The sequence below is a fragment of the Leptinotarsa decemlineata genome, unplaced genomic scaffold, assembly GCF_025532065.1.
Source record: "Leptinotarsa decemlineata unplaced genomic scaffold, Ldec_3_MD MMD2_tig00000133_RagTag_RagTag, whole genome shotgun sequence".
NCBI classification, from domain to species: domain Eukaryota; kingdom Metazoa; phylum Arthropoda; class Insecta; order Coleoptera; family Chrysomelidae; genus Leptinotarsa; species Leptinotarsa decemlineata.
In genome coordinates, this window is record NW_027412542.1 from 8,559,624 (window position 1) to 8,578,803 (window position 19,180).

The 19,180-nt window shown below is 36.3% G+C and overlaps 1 protein-coding gene across 6 annotated transcripts in view; it reads left to right on the top strand.

The window, feature by feature from the left end:
• The window catches only part of LOC111504347 (calcium/calmodulin-dependent protein kinase kinase 1), a 233,010-nt gene that overhangs the window by 157,953 nt on the left and 55,877 nt on the right, over positions 1–19,180 (top strand). For 4 of the 6 annotated variants that reach the window (XM_023158880.2, XM_023158879.2, XM_023158878.2 and 1 more), the window contains one exon: positions 14,438–15,033. In XM_023158880.2, coding sequence (XP_023014648.2) covers positions 14,438–15,033 — 596 coding nt within the window. Of the gene's footprint in view, positions 1–11,755; positions 11,822–12,981; positions 13,179–14,437; positions 15,034–19,180 lie in introns of those variants that run through there. The other 2 variants (XM_074172677.1, XM_023158881.2) reach the window with 2 other exon arrangements.

The window sequence follows — 19,180 nt, forward strand, 5'->3', positions numbered from 1 at the left end:
CCCGACACGCCCCAAGACGCCATAGTATGGCGAAATACGTATTGCGTTTTTATAAAATCGTTTTGTGAAAATCTCACAATGAAGTGTTTTTTTGAATACGTTATACTATATATACTATACGTTATACTATAAACATTCCTCTTGAACCACACTTTCCGTATGAAAATATTCAACTAAGAAACATTCACTTGATATGTGTCTTTTGACATGATATTATATGATATGAATCCTACGGTTATAACAGATACAGCTTGAAAAATCACGAGTGAAGACTTGACGAAATTGAGATCTGGAAAATTGATTATAATACTTCCGAACACTGGAACTCTGGAAAGTGCATCCAAAAGGCAAATAAAACTCCGGAGTTTTTCGAACGTCTTTTAGAAATTCCCCATTCTATAGTATTGCAGCAACTGTATTTTATTTTGGCAGGGATGCTACGATGGAAGGGGTAACACTCCGCCATACATTTTATTCGTATCCGAGAATATGTCGACTAAGTGGTGTTTGTCTTGTATAACTATGGTGCCAGCTCTCCACAAACCCGACAAATACACTACACCAGTTCGAGCGCATCGGTTCCATTATAAATACAATCGACAATCAACCAAGTCAAATGGGGCAATTACTGTGTTATCTGAAATCATTCTGATTGAGGTCACAATAGGGGTCGAGGACTATTGATTTTATCAAATAGAACATTTAGTGTCATTGAGTTTTCCTTTGAGGATTTCTGATGTACAATCTAAATGTTTTTGTAAACTTGGTAACCTGAAAGTTGTGTTTCTGGAGATATAAGGCCTGGAAGTTTCGACTTCAGATAAATACATGAATAAATAAATATATTAGGTGTTTCCCCCTAAAACTTGAAAACGAATCTTGGTCCATTCATGAAGAAGGCTCCGGGTTTTTTTAACAGTCAGACAGAAATTAATTTCCAAATCTAACAAAAGTAAAGTAAACAGTAGTGGAGTAATGATAAAAATATAAATTAATACAAAATTTGCAATTAAATAACCTAATTAACAATTTTGATTTGAGTTGATAAATTCAATCAACTGAGTAGTCAGCTTTATTAAATGAAAACAATATTGATCGATCTCTCGTATTTATGACAATGCATATTTCAAAAATAGTTTATTATACAATTTTGCGCTACTGTAATATGGGGTGTTTTTATAAGGAAAAAAGTTGTGTGATGGAGAAATATTATCAATTGGTTGTACTATCGGGTGGATGATGAACTGAATTGGTAGAGAAATGTATTTTCGTAAACAAAGCATAAAGTCTTCATAATATCAATAACAGGTAGAGTTGAAACGAACATCGATTACCATTTCACAGATTCAGAAAGTGACTCCGTAGATAATGGGTGTTTATTAAACATGCGGCAAAAAGTTAAGGGTCTATTTCTTGGACTATTCTAAGGATATTTTGTCTTCTGATGATTTTTGATAGGGCGCTTTATTTCGAAGATACGGAGCGGAATTTATTACCAAAAATTACATCTAATGTTTCTTAATCTACAAGAACTGTTGAAAATGACTACTTCCGCTCGGATTCAAGAATCTAATCTTCTCCTCATCCCGAACTCTTTCAAAGACACCAGGATCGTTTCTGATTGCGTTACACCCAGCAAATTGAATGTCTGCAGCCGTTTGTAGTAATCGGAATATTGTTGATAGGTACCAACGGAATCATTAGATTTTTATTTACTTGGTAGGTCAAGCGTAGTACCTTATACATTTATTTCGGCTAAGTTAATAATTTTTAAATCAGCAAAATTGTTATTGCCGAATTTTTTTTTCGCACCGTATCTTCGAAACAAAGCCTCCTATGAAAAATTATCTGGGGACAAAATATTCTTAGAATAGTCCAAACAATATTCCCCTAATTTTTCGCTGCATGTTTGATAAACACCCTGTACATGAGAGTACATGCAAAGTAAACTGAAATTTTAAACTGATACCGAAGGCAATTACTGCTATTCTCAAACGTTACTTCAATATGGTATCGAAATTACCATCGAGTCTTTGAGAAAAATATATACAGGCCGGTTCTTTTTAGCTTATACCACTATTGCTATCTCGGAAACAATAGGTCCTACACGAACGGTTGAATGAGACCAAAGTTGCCTTTTTAGAAATGCAACACAATGGTATTCTCAGATCGACAAATCATTACCCGTTTCTGAAAATGACAGATTTAATTTTTCTGCTCTACTGCCTTCATTTTCAATTACATATAAAAATGACTGGTGCCCCTTTTGTTATATCCCGAATTTTTCAATGCGACGTTTCGTTCACTGAAAACCATCATCAATATATTTTTTCAATATGAACCTGTATATTTTCTTATAGATTTTGATAGTCATTGTGATTACAAATTCATTGACATATCACAATATATGTATTTCACGACGTTATATCCAAAAAATTCTTCATCAAAATTCCATCATTTAACTTTTCTTTCAATGAGAAAACCAAATTCCAAATATTGTTGCTAGCACAAAGTTAATAGTATCGTAATACACCACACTGAAAAACAAACAGTTGCTAAAGAAAATGTAAGAATATAATAAATCGTAGAAAATGAACATCATAACGGAAAGCCTCACGTTACATTTTTCAAGTTACTGTCTCACGCGATATAGCATTAAATATTCAAATTGTCTTTCATCATTTCTTATACAAATACTTGTTCTAGAAATAGTGTGCTTGTGGCAGTTCTCTAACATCTTTGGAGTGATAGCCATGCAGGCTCTCCTACTTGAATCTTTCAATGCCTCGATATTTCAAAACTTTGTTCTGGAGCCCCACAACAAAAAATCTATAAGAGAAGGGTCCGGTGAACGTCGTGGCCATTCAGTAGGGCCATTATTTCCTATCCATCTTCCGGGCATAGTTGTATTGAAGATGTCTCTGTACATTCTCCTGCGATGTGGTGGAGCTCTATCGTATTGGAAATACTCATATTTTCTCATTAGGTCAAGTGACAAATCTTCTAGAAACTCAACTAGATTCCCCGATGAGAAGTCCAAGTATAATTCTCCGGTCAGATATTTCAAAAAATTGGGGGCCAATAATTGTATCATCAAGTTCACCAAGCCATACGTTAACACCATAACTCTCTTGTAAATTGGTTACTCTATGTAAATATTCATTTCCTTGTCGCCAGTGATAATGTATATTCCTGTTGAACCATCCGTTATTGGTGAATCTACTTTCATCACATCACATTTTTTTTGCAAATTTCATTATTTAGGCAAAATTTTATAATGAGCCACCTACGAAAAACTTTTCTCCTAGTGAAATCCGTCAAACGCAAATGATGGACTTTGCTGACTTGATAAGGTTTGAATTTATTCTTTAAAATGTACAGATATAGTGGATATGGCCGAATCATGAGCAATCTCCCTCAGGGATACTTTCTTGTTCTCAATTTTTTTATTTTCCACAAATCCTCAATCAAATGAATGTCACTAAAACGCCGATTACATTATCGCCACCACATTCAGTAACCGTACATTTTCTCTTGGAGAATTTTTCAAAGGATCCATTATTTCGTAAACTTTTTTTGATACGTTGGAAATATCTATGATTAGGTTGTCATCGTTCAGGATACATTTCCTGATACATTGCCAGAGATTTGATAGCATTTTTCAAACATCTTGAATGAAAAAAAAGCATATCCACTTTTTCGTCATGTTTTTCCCTCAAAATCAATCGCCCACTGAATTGAATAACTGTTTTATTTTGTGTTTGACAATCAACTTGACATTCACATTCATGTATTTCATGGCTTACTTCAAAAAAAAATTTCGCTTACCATGTTTCTTCTGAATCAATGACTTTTTTGATACGGTATTTTTATTAGTTAATTCTTGTTAATATTTTCATTTTCTGAACAGACATATTTGGGCAGCTATAAATTTTCAAGAGACATTTGGAAATTATGAATGGGTTGGTATTGATAGATACAAAGATTATTGGTCTCTGTTTTTCAAGATAATTCTGACAGAAATCTAAATGGATTTCAGTGAATATAAATATTTAGGATCTCAATGAACAACATCACCGACGGAAGAACTCTGTTTTGATTTCAGTAACAATCGGAAATTCGAGCTCTTATTAAAAAAATGATAGAATATTGATGATATTGATGGGAAAAACATCGAGAAATACATATGTTGGTATCAATGAATTTGTAATTACAATGACAACCAAAATATATAATGAAATATATAGGTCCGTATTTAAAAAAAATAGATTAATGATCGATTTCATTGAACGAGACATTGCATTGGAAATTGGATTGAAGCAGATAATGAAAAACATGAAAAGAGGCAAAATGTCCCTCTGTAATTTTTTGATAATATTGGAAATGGAAGCGCTAGAGCAAAAAAATAAAATCTCATTTTCAGATTTTTGCAAATATCTCAGAAACGGTTGGTGATTCTATCGATCTGAGAATACCATTATGTTGCATTCCTAAAAAGGCAACGTTTGTTTCATTCACCAGTCCTAGTAGTACCTAGTGTTTCCGAGATAGCAACAGTGGTAACAGCTAAAAAAACGGCCTGTACAATGGATTTTGAGGAAATTCATAATAATATTCATTTCACACCATTGGTTTATGAGAACCAGTGTTATGGTTAACCGTTTGCGTTGATTCATCCATATCATTATCAAATGAAAAAGTGTGTTTTCTGCAAACATTGTTGTTAACGCTTGAGGAATATTGTTAGGTAAATTGTTGATGTAAAGCAGGAAAAGCAATAAACTCATAATGGAACCTTGAGGAAGCCATGTGTACACGTTACCCCAGGAAAAGCGCATTTTATCATAATTTCCATTAAGCATAAACTTTTGCTGTTTATTTTATAAACAACTGGAAAACAGGGATGTTCCCCTTATATCATAATGAGAAAGTTTAAATAGCGAATCACAATCTGGGCTAAGTGTGAATTTTCTCAAATCTATATTTGTGTAGACTTCATTAGTGATGTAAAAAATGGCTGATGATTCAGATTTTCATTAATAAACCTATTGTGGGTGTATTTAAATGATAAAAGTTTCTTATGGACATTTTTCTACGAGACTTGACAAAGTTGGCAATAGAAAAGTGAACTATATTCATTTTTCAAATGACTATTTGAATAACTTCCTGAGCTAATGACTCGTTGAAAAGTTTTACTATATGAATATATAATATATGAATTTTCAGAATTCATATATTTATGTACAACTGAAATTTTTATTTGATCAGTACGATAAAAAATCAAACAGGCTGAATCTACAGCACAATGCTTTGTTATTACCTATTATATCAGGTATCTGTTTAATTTCGATTAATTTGTAGTGGAATTGGATGGAACAAAATTGAGAAGAAAGTATTGAGTTCCATTCCTATATCTTTAGGATCATTACTCGAAAAATGTAATATTTTTCTCCTTCATTTTGTCACATGACCCAATCTTCTTATCGGAGTTTCTGCTTCAGCAATGACTGTTTTATCATAACGAAGCGATACTTGTGAACCATTCGAAACCTTTTTTGTATGGGTGGGGTTACGAAATACAAGGTTATTTTGATTCAAACAAATCAGTTATTCATCGAAAGCAAAATATTCATATCGAAACATTTGTTCTTCAAAATATTCATTTAGACTATGTTATGTTGTAGAAATCAATACGTAGACTCTTTAACTCATAGACTCGACAACAGAATAATGCGATGACTAATCTTCTGAAATAACAATTGAATGAAAAATTATACTAGAATGAACGATAAACAAGACATAGTGGACTTTTGAAAATATGAGTGAATGTGGCCACGTTTCCTAATTTGTAATAATACACAGAGTGTTCCGTTTGAAATAATCAATTCTAAGTCACTTTGTCAAGCAAATGGAAAAACTATATTTTTTCACCACCCTGTATTGAAGTAACGGAGATTACGTTGAAATCTGGGAAGCCTTCAAGTATCACTTAACTCCAAACCAAATTTCGATACCATAGTATTCTTTAACTCAAAGATATCAGCATTTTTAGAGGTCTTGATTTTCGAAGAAAAAAATTGAAATTATTTCATATTTCGATTCACCAAAAACGTCTAATGTGCCATCCACCGTGAATCAGCCTGTATATTATTACCATGCCAGAAACCCAATCCTCCTTATAGTTTGAAATGTATTAAATTTGCTTAGTTTCCATAACAAACGCTACGTTAGTGAACACACATTTATTCATGAGATGATAAAGCACTATCAATATTATTTATCACTGCTTGGTAATTCTCGCTTCTGTTGTTATAGTCTAGTCCGCACATCCGTCAAATTCAGATATAAATAAATACAGTTGCAATAACGAACAAATTCACATGTGTCATCAATAAAATACGCATTAAAACAAATACTTTTTTACAGTGCGGGAGTAAATAGTTCCCGTCATATTAACATTTTAACGGGACAAGATATCAAGGACGCACAAAATTTATTCAAGAAGGCTTCATTTTCACTACTTTTTGATAAGATAGGCATCAGTTTCGACAACCCCCAGAAGTCGAAACTTGTGCGAACTAAGGATTAACGAGGTGTTATCTTTTCACTTGTGATTCCTAACACGAGTTGGACGATAGCAAGTGAAAATCGATCGTTCAGACTGGGGCTTGAACCACCGACCAACACGGCAGTCAATTCGAGTGAGTGAACAAAGCACCCACGTCGAACTGCCAAGCTACCGACCGCCCTACTTTCATATAAACATTGGATTACATGAATGAGAAAATAATTTCGAAGCAACTAATTTTATACGAACATTGAATTATAAACACTTTTTCCTTTTCAGTTTGCACTCCCAACATTCGTTATGGAATTGAATGACATCTCTGTATCTGTAGAGTAGGGAGGGTTAGTGTAGACCCACAGCACTTGGGCCACATGTGACCCATTGTACATCCTCCCGAGGAGTTGTCCTCCTAGGTCATCGTCCATCCTGTACTTTTCAGAAAGGTGGACAGGAGACATCTCCTTTATATTGGCAGGTGTAGGCCAAGACTCGCCGAACACACACTCTCTTTGGCAATCTTGAGGTGTCTCACGGTGGCCTCCGCGAAGGTTTTGGAAAGTGCAACGAAATTACTGTCGTTGCGCGGCTTCTTCAACCTTCTTTGCATTCCCTCCGTGGAGGTGCACAAGTGAGGGAACTTTCCTGCCCTTGCTGTTGGGGGTGGAGTGCGCTCAAGCCTTGGCCTTTGTATTACAACACGAGGTGATCTGCTATGTCCAGCCCCAATCCAAGCAGTAGATTGGAGTGGCCATTTCTGTCCATCCCCAGCCACCGCCTCAGATTGAGGTGAGCACTTCTATCCAGCCTTGGGATTGGTTTTTGTTTTTAGTTTGTTTCATTCATGTGTGTTTCCAGGAGTAGCAAGGGAAGAGTTGGTCACCTCTGGCAGAGCCCCGCATTACCAGAGGTAGGCTAATTACAATGAGGTTTCGCCCAGTTCCCCAAGGGGGTCGTTCGTAACCGCGGCCATTCAGCTGTCGACACGATTCCTTACACCTTAGTTTGGGTAGGCTGGTCCATGGTGGCATGTTTTGCAAAGGCTTTCAGGGAGTTTCAGTTGCCCTCGCCCTACTTATTTCTGCCACTGACCAGGAGTCCGGCGACCCCGTCCGTAAGGCTACATTGGCTCCCCGGACAGGGCATCCAGTCTCCTGGCCGTTCCTCTATCCGCTACCTGGGAACGCACCCGATAGGTAGCCCAACCCACGGGAAATTGAATGAGGTACAATTCACAGGATTGCTACACAATATAGTATATGAAAGAGAATAAGTTTTACTTATATGGAACACTGTCATCCTCAATGGCGGACATCCAATTTTTGGGAATAAGACACAGCTTATTTCCTTTTAACCTTTCGCTTTCTTACGATAATAAGGTGAGTGGTTAAGGAAAGTGAATGATGAATCTTTTGAACATTCATTGGAATGAACTGGAGTAAGTTATTCATGGATTTTGCTTTGAAATTATTAAATTTGTCGTTTCTTTGCCGAATCTTAAAACGAATATATGACTGATAAATACTCTGAAACGGCTGAATCCATTTCAGAAAGTAAAACAGTGTTAGTTCGAAAATTGAAATACCTATTGAACGAGTTATCAATATACCGCGGCGATGAGTGAGGCAAGACACCAATGCCTTTCTTATCAAAAGTAGTAAAAATAAAGCATATTTACTTTGAATTTCAAAACGAATATATGACTGATAAATACTCTGAAACGGCTGAATCCATTTCAGAAAGTAAAACAGTGTTAGTGCGAAAATTGAAATACCTATTGAACGAGTTATCAATATACCGCGGCGATGAGTGAGGTAAGACACAAACGTCTTTCTTATCAAAAAGTAGTAAAAATGAAGTCTATTTATTTGTATTTTGTTCGACTTTGATATCTTGTTCCGTTCAAAAGTTAGGAAGGGGAGTGAAAAAGGTAGACAAAACAGTTAATGTTTGCGTTTGATCAGACAGAGATCATGTTTGGATGAGAGATAGATAGCTATACAAACATGAGTCGTTCGCAATTCATTAGATTGATGACAAATTACGGATTCCATCCTCCTCAGCGAAAAATATACCCTGATTTTCTTCAACGTGCATAGACGAAAAATATTACCTCACAAAGAAAGACCGTGAAAAACTAACATAACCAAAAATCTAACCCAATGAAGTGCTGAATTATGCTTAATTACATCTGTGTCACGGTCATGATGTTTACATGGAGGGACGGTAGCCGATTGGTTAGCATGGGTGGTTTGTTCTAGCCTTTGAATCGACCGCTATATGGAACGATGCTCCCAGCCTGACGACGAGATTTTAGATTTTCACTGTGTATCGTTCAACCCTCACTAGAAAGCGCACGTTGAAAGGCAAAACCTCGTTGATCTCCAGCTCGACTTCTGAGGGTTGTTGTTCATGAGAGAACGACAGATGCTTCCCATTCTTGTATAACAGATAAATAGTTTTTCACACAACTGATTACTGTGGGCATTTGAGGTTTCACAGTTAGTAAATTTAATATCGTAAATATGATTTTCAAAATCTAATACTCGTAGGAATACTTAAAAATATTATTGAAACTAACTCCATACTGCAAATCCTTTTCACGATGAGGCTCCTGCATTGTGTTCAATCACGAAAAAAGACTGTTGACTAAAAAAAAATTGAAACAGGAGATTTGCCAGTTTCGAAGATATGTCCATGTTTTCACAGGTAAAATTTTCATTTGCAATTGTAACATCGATAACATGCAACTGTAATATCCATAGTGTTTTTCAATAGAAAAAATATACTATCAACATTGCAACATGCATTTTGAGAAGGAAAATTCACTCTCACAGACACCGTATTGGCCCTACCGACTTTTCACCCAAAACTCAAATTACTACTTCGAGGAACCCGTTTTCAGTCGATAGATAACATAAAAGAGACTTGACAGTGAGTATTGAAGTCGATGCCAACAATGCGTTGTGAAAATGTTTTGATGATTGAGTTGTTCGTTGGCGTAAGTGTGTAATTTGAAGGCAATACAATAAATTTGGATGAATTATACATGGTTGCGTTCCATTGACCAATTGAGGGTACTTTTCTGACATAGAACTACATGTGTCGATTAACTTGACGTATTTTTATGGCACAAAAAACAGTATTAACACATTTTTTCGCATAAAAATTTCTGGTTGTAACGAGTAAACCATGAGTTAAAATTGAGGTTATGTATGATAAACACACTACATGTTTCAAGTTTAACGCGAACATGACACTACGGAGTCGGGATTGGTGGTATAAGGAGAACCTCATAACAACTGAAAGTGATTCTCTCTCCAGGCGTTTGCACACTACCCTCGCTACACTGCGATAGGGATCTACGTTCCAAAAAATGAGCAGCCTTCTGAAAAGAAGAAAGAAAAAAGAGTGTCCACCCAGAGTTTGTTTTGTGTAAAATAATCCAAACAGTGTGACAGTCTCAGTTTATTAGTGTTTCATGGTATGGGGAGAGCCAACCCCCAGAAGGGATCGAAGGTTGCTGATGAGTGTTCAACGTAGATTTAAACTGATCGACGAAACTGTACACAATCTTGGATTGATCCATTCTCAAATATCTTGAACAGGACTTTCGAGCTTTTTTGTTGTCACACGATTCACGTCAATTTCCAACAAGACTTTCTTCGATGATTCTGTTTACGTCTTCGTACGTGTCCCATGAAAAAAATGGTGAGTTTTTTTATTCGACTCTTCAATGACATCATGCTCAACACTTTCTCTACCGACCACAGTTTTTTTGTTACTTCTGCTAGTGCTTCGATTAAATCCTATTCATACTAGATGTTTCAAATGTGGAAATCATTTTCAGATACTCCAGAAACAACCTTGTGATTAATAAACATTGGATCACACCATCAACATTGTACAAAAGAAGTAATACAAGTACAAATAAAATACATAGTTATCTTTTCAGAGAAAAAGACGGGATTGTGCCCGGGATTTTCAAAACCTAGTGTAAGAAATAAAAGAAAAATAATACATCCCGGGTTTGGTATTCATTTGGCTATATGTAAATTATTACTATAGAAAAAAACGCAACAGATTATTAAAAAATCAATGTATACTAAGAAAATGCCAATTTGACAATTTGAGATCGAGTGTGGGTTATACGGCACCTTGGGAGCCAAATTAAATGTATTAAACTCAACAACAAAAATTGCTGATGTAATATTCGCCTTCAGGACCTACACAGCCCGTAAGTCACAGCTCTGACACTGGATCCATTCTTCTCCAGGTCTGTCACTGGAATAATTGGCGCCACAAAATATACAAACTGTATCTGTGTCGTCAGATACTAGCGATTGACGGACAACATGTTCATCAGATTCAGATTAGTCAGTGTCTATGACTTCTTCATTGTCGGAGCTACTGCTGGATATCACGTCTCTTTGGTACGCTCTAAACTGCCGGCGACATTCTCTCTATCATCTCGTCTTCTTAGAAGGCTGCGTCCACGTCTTAGCTTCAACCCCAGGGATCAGCTGAATGTCTTGCGGCAGAACAAAATTGCTCTCTAACTGCGGAACTTTTTCCCGGAATGTCTAGGTTATAATTAACGCCAGTGTGTGGATCATTGAGAGCTAGTTGATCACTGTAAGATGTTTCTGAAAAAAAAAATAATTTCAGTAAAAACCTGCGGGTTGAATGGATAAATGCCAGTGGCACGAAACCCGTTTACTGCAATTCCTCCTTTAGTGTTCTTAAAATAAGCGCGGCCAAAAAGCTAAGCAATGTCGTGAGCCTTCAGCATTCTTTTGACTTTTGAAGGGCATGGTTCTAGTTTATGGGTTGTAGGTGGTGGGAGACAGACAATTGTGACATGTTTTTCTCGGACCAAATTCAAAACATCTGAATTTGACTATAATGTCAAAAATTAGTAATACTGGAGAGATATCAGTAGGATTTGTTTTTTCAATGAAATGTCTGAACCATTAGGTAAACAAATTAGCTTGGATACAACCAGATGGATGAACTTTGCCAATAGATCCCGGGAGAGAGAGAATATTAACATCCTCGTTCTGCAGCAGTCAAAGACACTATAATTTTTTTTTACTAACGACTTGTGGTATTTTTGACTGCACAATAATCAGTCCATCTCATCCTCGTTTAAAATTCTGTCCGGCGTGTAATTTACTTTTCTCATTTCAGCCTCCAATAAATCACGGTTGAAGCCTTGAGTACGTGCATGCGATGTCCCCATCGTCCTGCGTGGAGGTGATAAATCTTTATGTCACTTCAAAAAACGATCCAACGAAGCTCTCCTTGCTACTTCATTTCTGAAGCTATTTTCTTTGTTAATTTTTAATGTCAGCGAATATTCATCCTATTAAGTCCATAGTATCTAGATTCCACAAGTTTTTTTTTCAAGTAACTCCAAATATTCCTGAGGATTTTTTCTATGTGGATCTAGGTACAGGAAATATTTTCACCGCCTTTTTAGAGCACATGGTCTTTATTCACACTGCTTCAATACCCTTTTTCCTTTGGTCAGGATCCCAAGTTTTCATTATTTCGAAGCTGGAGATAGCAAAATTTGTCTAGGCATCTGTAAAAAAATTAAATTATTCAAATATCATACTTGCATGTAAAATAGCCCACGGGACCATTAAATATTTAGCATAATGACTCTGTAAAAAAAAGGTTAATCAACCACCATATCTAACTCTTCCCAGCTGACACTTGATATTTACACAATTATTGAATCAAATGTAGTACAATAACAAACTTTGGGCGAATGTAGATTTAAAATGGTACGAAAAACACGAGAATGAGAAAGAAATTTTACCAGATGGAGTAATTCTAAATAAGAAATATCGAAGGGGGCCACAATACCTGTGGGGATCACATAACCAGCTTCTGCTCTAGTTTTTTCAATTAAATCAAAACTGCTTGAAAAATTAATATTTATATGAATACTTACACTGCATTATCCAATGGACTATTATCTCGTTTGGATCTTAAGGAATACACTTTATTGCAACAGAGTAGCAGCTAAGAATTGGAAATGAACTGTTTGATATTCCAGATATATTTTTCAATACTGTAAGGATTAAAATTCCCATCAGAAAGTTCACTCAGAACGATTTTCAATAAAAGTTCTCAAGCCTAATACATGGAAGTTTAAGATGACACGGCATAAATAATCTTGTCCCGAAACCAAGATAATCTGCTTGAAATGATAGCCGTGACATTTAGATAACAATTCCCATGATTCTTTCTCTGTAAACTGGCCTATTATTTTTGCCTGTTTTGTTATTGTTGGAGAATTAACCTCAACAAAAATTCCTTCGATATGCCGGCAACGATAGAACCATACGTCACTGAAAGGAGCAATTAAATTTTCGTTCGGAGATAATAAAGGCATTTAAAAACAAATCGTTTCGATTCATCTTTCCAGAAACTGTAGTGAGGCTGTTATGTTGTGTTCAATTTCCATTGGAAACTTGTATTGCATGTCGATCACTCGATTTAACAAAATTTCGATTCGTGTGTGTGGTGTTAGGAAATAATGTTTGGCATTTTTGTGAAGAATTCAGTCACGATTTGTTCGGTTTAGAACTATAATGGAAATGTGAGTTATAACTATTTAGGTCGATTGGATTTGAAATTGTTTTTGCCTGTTCTGTTGGTGTGACCTATTTTCGAGACTGTGGTATACCAATGAAAACAAATCATGTAGAGCATATATTCGTATGGGTTAATTGACAATTTATATTCAAAAAAAACTGTCGTGTATATATGGCAATTGATATTGTCAGTTCAGGTTCGATAAAAATCAATTATCTGAATTATACAAAGAGCACGAATCATGACTAATATTGACAGATTTGTCAAGAATAGAACAAAACTACAACGGTTATGAAGCAAATATACAATTGGTACGGGCAGAATGCATTTTGTGGAAGCAAAGGCAAATAACAATGAGAGGCAGAGAAAACTATTACAACTGGTTACATAGATACTTAATCAGAAGGTCAACTGAAGGATGCAGCCAGTAGGTTTCAAATTAACTTTATTTCAGTCTATACCTAATGACTTGAGAGTTGTCCAAGTCGAATCCAACCTATTCCAATATATATCTGGTGGCTCAACCAACTACTAAATGCTTTGAAACTATTTTGTAACATAAACCATGAAGGATTCAAAGAGATCACTGCAAAATTCAAGAACGACAAAGAAAATCAGTATTGCCACCGAAATAAGAGATTCTCGTCTCTTGTCTCGTATCGAACGAGACAGGAGATTTTTTTCCTTGAAAAATATTGTCTCAGCAAGAAGGGAGATTGGATCTGTTATTTGTACTTGGCTAATAGTAAGGCTCTCACCAGGTACTTGTTTATTTTCTACTTGAATTGAAAATATTTCCATGGCGCCTTATGTGCATCAAATAATGTTATTTATAATGTTTGTCGATTGGCGGTTAACGTTTACCTCCACAGTACAAATACTGAAATGATGAAATACTGTAAAGTTTTTTGTGCTACTGAAATATACACTAGACACAGTAATACTAAAACAATTACTCAATGCTTACCAGTTACAGCAAGCAAATTCCGAATAACAAGGATGTTTCTGGTCAAGAGAAATCGAGAGAAGACAAGATGAGACAAGAAAATGCTATCCCTCGTCGCGTCGAGAGGATTGGTATTCTCGTCGTGACAAGAGAGAAATGTTCTTCCGGCTACAAGAGACAAGACGAGATGAAGCATTTTCTTGTTTCGCACTCATATTCATATTCAGTTTTCCAAGAAAAGCTATCCAAATAAACAGATACACCATTCTCCTTATGAATACATTTATCATTGATGAATCTTTTTTATTTATTTCCAGACATACGGCAGTGGACGTGGACATAAAACAAAAGGAAGTGGAAAAAGTAAAAACTAACCCATTCTCGGCCACCTTCAAGAAAATTAACAATCCTCACGATGTCATACGCGCACAAACCGAGCTGACTAGAACCTTACACGAAATCACACGCCCTACATCCACTCCACCCGAAGTCGTTCAACGACCGCCACGGCCTAGCGATGTGACTCGAATGATCTCGGAAAGTCGATCAGCGCACGAGACAGAACGAACGCACACCGAAACACGAAATAATGCCACCGAAGAAGTACGACCCGAACCTAATCGAGCGGGAGTCGAAGTCGCCCGAGCACAAGTCGGCGGACGCAAATCCGACGCTGAAATTGTGGTGGAGCGAGTCGAAGTGAACCGAGCGAATGGAAGAAGGGTCGGTGCTCCTAGCGGTAATTCTGAAGATCACAATCGACGAATAGACTCAAACACACCCGAGCCGAACCAAATAGAACCTGTGATAGATAACAACTCAGTGCCTTTCCTTAAGAATATTTCTGAGGATATCTCTGTTGAGAATGTCAGGGGGCTCAGCCCTAAAATGTTAATACAATCAAAATCTTTGGGTAAGTGTTCTCAGTTATGTTTTTTGACGCTAATGTTTCGGTAATTTTTTCCAAAATTTGTTACCAGCTGATATCATCTTATTGGATAAACTTCATAACTAGGCATTTCTTTTTATATATATTATTATATATATATATATATATATATATATATATATATATATATATATATATATATATGATGTGTTGTCTTTCCTGGTGTACCGTTGTGTACTATTCGATAGTCGACGTTTCGCCATCATCTCAGATGGCATTATCAAGACGAGTTACTGCTTCGCTTCGAGAGGTGTAACTGATGTTAGGTTCTTCTTGTGGTGTTTTTATATGGTTTCGCTTGCGTAAGTTGTATGGATTTGTTACCTGTTTTTCCACCTGAGGGTTGTTGATGGCTTTTGGCAGTTCTCCTACCTGTTTTTCTACCTGAGGGTTCTTAAAGGCTTCTGGCGGTTCTCCTTCCTGCGATGGTTCATTAATTATCAATTTGTGGTTGTCTTGGGGGGTTGGTTTTAATTATTGTTTTCCAAATCCTTGGGATGTTTAGTGAGTCATCCCTTTTGTTGATGAGGCCTTGCTTTTCGATTTCAATAGCTTCCCTGATTTGTCGAATTCTTGGGTTTTGCACCTGTGCTATCTGTTTTGTGGACTCAAAATTAATCTTGTGACCTGTTTGTAGATGGTGTTGAAAGAGGGCAGAGGAGGTTTGTTTTGTTCTTATCGAGTTTTTATGCTCCTGGGTTCTGGCAGATATATGTCTGTTGGTCTGACCGATATATTGTTGACCACAGTCCTCGCATGTGATGCTATATACTCCTTGGTTTTCTAGGGAAATTCTCTCTTTCGGTCTGGGCAGCCAACTGGATATCGTTTTGTGCGGTTTGTAGGTTGTCCGGATGTTTTTACGTCTTAGTATTCTCCCGATTTTGTCGGTCACACCTTTGACATAAGGTAGTGTCACAGATTGTCTGTCGTGTGGAGAGTCTTCTGTCGATCTAGTGGATGTTTTTTTGGTTCTTCTTTGTCTGTCGATGGCCTTTTGAATGATCTTTGGTCCGTAGCCATTTTATCGCAGAGCCTTTGTTGTCTCCCTCAATTCTGTTACCCTGTTTGTTGGTTCTGTTAGGCGGAAACTGCGGGATATTAACGTATTGGCTACGGATTGTAGCTGGGTAGGGTGGTGGTGTGATGCTGCTTGTAGGTAGCGGTTGGTGTGTGTGGGTTTTCGGTAAACTGTATAACCCAAGTTGCCAGTTGGTTTTCATGTTTTAAGTAGGTCTAGGAAAGGTAGCTGCCTGTTCTCCTCTCTTTCGGTAGTGAACTGGATGCGGGGATGGATGTTGTTCAGGTAGGTCACAAACCGGTCTAGTTCTTATTTTCCGTGGGGCCAGATGATGAATATGTCGTCTACATATCTTTTCCACAGGGTTGGTTTGAGGCGGACGTTGTTAAGTGCTTCTTTCTCGAAGTGCATCATGAACAGGTTTGCGATCACGGGCGATAGGGAGGAACCCATCGGAGCTCCCTCTACCTGTTTATAGATCTGGTTGTCAAATATGAAATAGAGAAATACTTATCCAAAATCATGCAACCAAAGACGGACTGGTTTTGAGCTACACTAATCCAAAGCGTGTAAAACAGCCTGTTTTCCCAATAAAAAATCCACTGAGGTTCCTAAGGACGTTTTATACAAGCACCAGTACCGAATCCAAGATCAGGTTATTGATATGGTACCAATAGTAGGTTTTATAGGTAACTGAATATAACTTTGAAGTACTGTCAGTAGCTTTACTTTTGATTAGCACTCATTAAACTTTTTGTTCAATCAAAGAAATATTTGAAGAAATCATCATGAGAAAATTGACGGGTATTCAAGAACCTATGTATTATGTGCGTGGTTCTTTGCCTTAGGCGTACCACCTTTTCCCTTATAACACCCTATCAGGGAGGATAGGTAGTTTTCAAGTCGCAGATTTGGAGTTTATATTAACTATGACTGATTTCAACTATTACGTCGCAGAATTCAGACGGAATTTATCCAGGAATTCTATTAAAATGTGCAGAACTCCTACTTCTAAAACAATGTATAATTCCCAGATCAAGTTTGGCGCTGAAATACAGATCTACCACTTTCATTCCAAAACATAAGAGAACTGGAAAGGATTTGGCAAAGACCTCGTATCCAGTCAGTCGCTCTCAAAGAAACGACCTCATATCAGGTTACGCGAAAGCAGAATATGTTCATATGAGAACAAAGAAGTAATTCCAGCTGCTTTATTGACTATTGAGGGCGATATTCGATATTTTTTTACAGTAAATCGTTTAAGTATCAGACAAATGAATTGATGAGACCAATTACAGGTGGATCGTATTTCATCAGTTCAGACTTCCATTGTCTAATATAATATAAATTGATTTGAAATCCCTGGAAAAAATAAAAAAAATTAACCGAAAATAACAGTTTTATTAAACAAAAAACTGAAAATTATAAAGTAATAACATACAAGCATCAACCAAACAAATAAAAAAATAAAAAATTGAAATATTAATAAAAGCTGAAAATTAAAAAATTAAAAATATTATCAATAAAAAATGAAAAATTAAAATTAAAAAATTTCAAACCAAGTTATGTCACGACGTTTCGATTTTTAGGATCCACAAATAGTCAAGATTTTATGTAATTCAAATAGGGGTTTGCAGGAGTCTCGACTTTTGGCATTGCGCATAAATCTTATAGCCCTTTTCTGAATAATGAACACCGTCTGCATTTGAGTTTTGTAACATACTCCCCAGAAAGGAATTCCATACCTTAAATGTGACTCAACAAGTGAGAAATAAGCCAATTTAGCAGCAGACAAACCAAGATCCTTATAAGTTATTGTCACTGCAAAATACCCTGAAGCTAGCTTTTTATTGAGGGTTACAATGTGATCGGCGAATTTGAGTATATTGTCAATTATTACTCCCAAAAATTTATTAGTACAAGGTCTGCTTTCAATTATCCTGTCCGCGTCCTGTGTTGGTAAAGGGATGCTGTCAATAAAGCAGGCGAATGATATTAAATTTGTTTTGGAAACATTTAAAGACAGCAGATTAGAGTCGCACCACTTTTTAATTTTTTTTATATCTGCACTTAAGATCTCGTGGAGACTACATAAAGTTTTATCACGCCATAATATTGTGGTGACATCGGTAATATTCTATATCGATACGATGCTAAATCGTGTATGTATGGCAGGGAGAGTATCGGTCCCACTATTGAACCTTGTGGTACGCCTTTCTTTATTTCGCCTTCTGATGAGGACGATGGGGTTTTCACAATCTGACTTCTTTCTGTGACATAATTCTCGAACCACTTATGAGAAATTCCACGGATGCCATAGTGATATCGTTTTTTTAGCAGTATTCCATGATCTACACAGTCGAAAGCTTTAGCAAAGTCACAGAGCACTGTTGCCGATGACACTTTTTTATTAGTAAGTATTCTGTCGAAAGAAACATATTAAATTGCAAATATTTCAAAAATTACTCATTTTCGGAATAGGTATTCCCGTACAAAGTTACCCTTATTTTTGATGCTCAATACGACATAATCATAAAAATGGCGGGTTTCCATTTGAAAAAAGTCACTTCAAACGGTTTATTAAATTTAATTCATATTCTTTATTTACCACCCCGTAATATTTATTATAAAAATTTCATATGGAGTCTATTGAACTCGGTTCTACTCTATAAGGAACCCGACCAAAATATAATGATAAAGGTTTCCTAATATGAAAAATTGATAATCATTGCAGGGTCTGCAAACATCATTTTTGACATAAAAACTTGAATATGTCGAAAACGGTTAGACTTAGATATAGGACATTATGCACAAAAATTATTTGGATTCTGATGTAGAATCCAAAAATGTGATAATATATAGGGTGTTCTGTTTAAAATAACAAAGTTGACAGCAACTTCCGGTATAACCAGACGTGCTGCCATTTTGAAAATATTTCTACCGAGTTGCCCCCATCGTCTTTAGTATATTGTCAGATTTTCAGATTCTTAGTATAGTTTTCGTACAATAGATTGATGTAGTTCCTGGAGATTCACCCTGGATAAGGACCCTGAAAGTCTTGTGAGAATAAAAAAATTGGTACAGGACCAG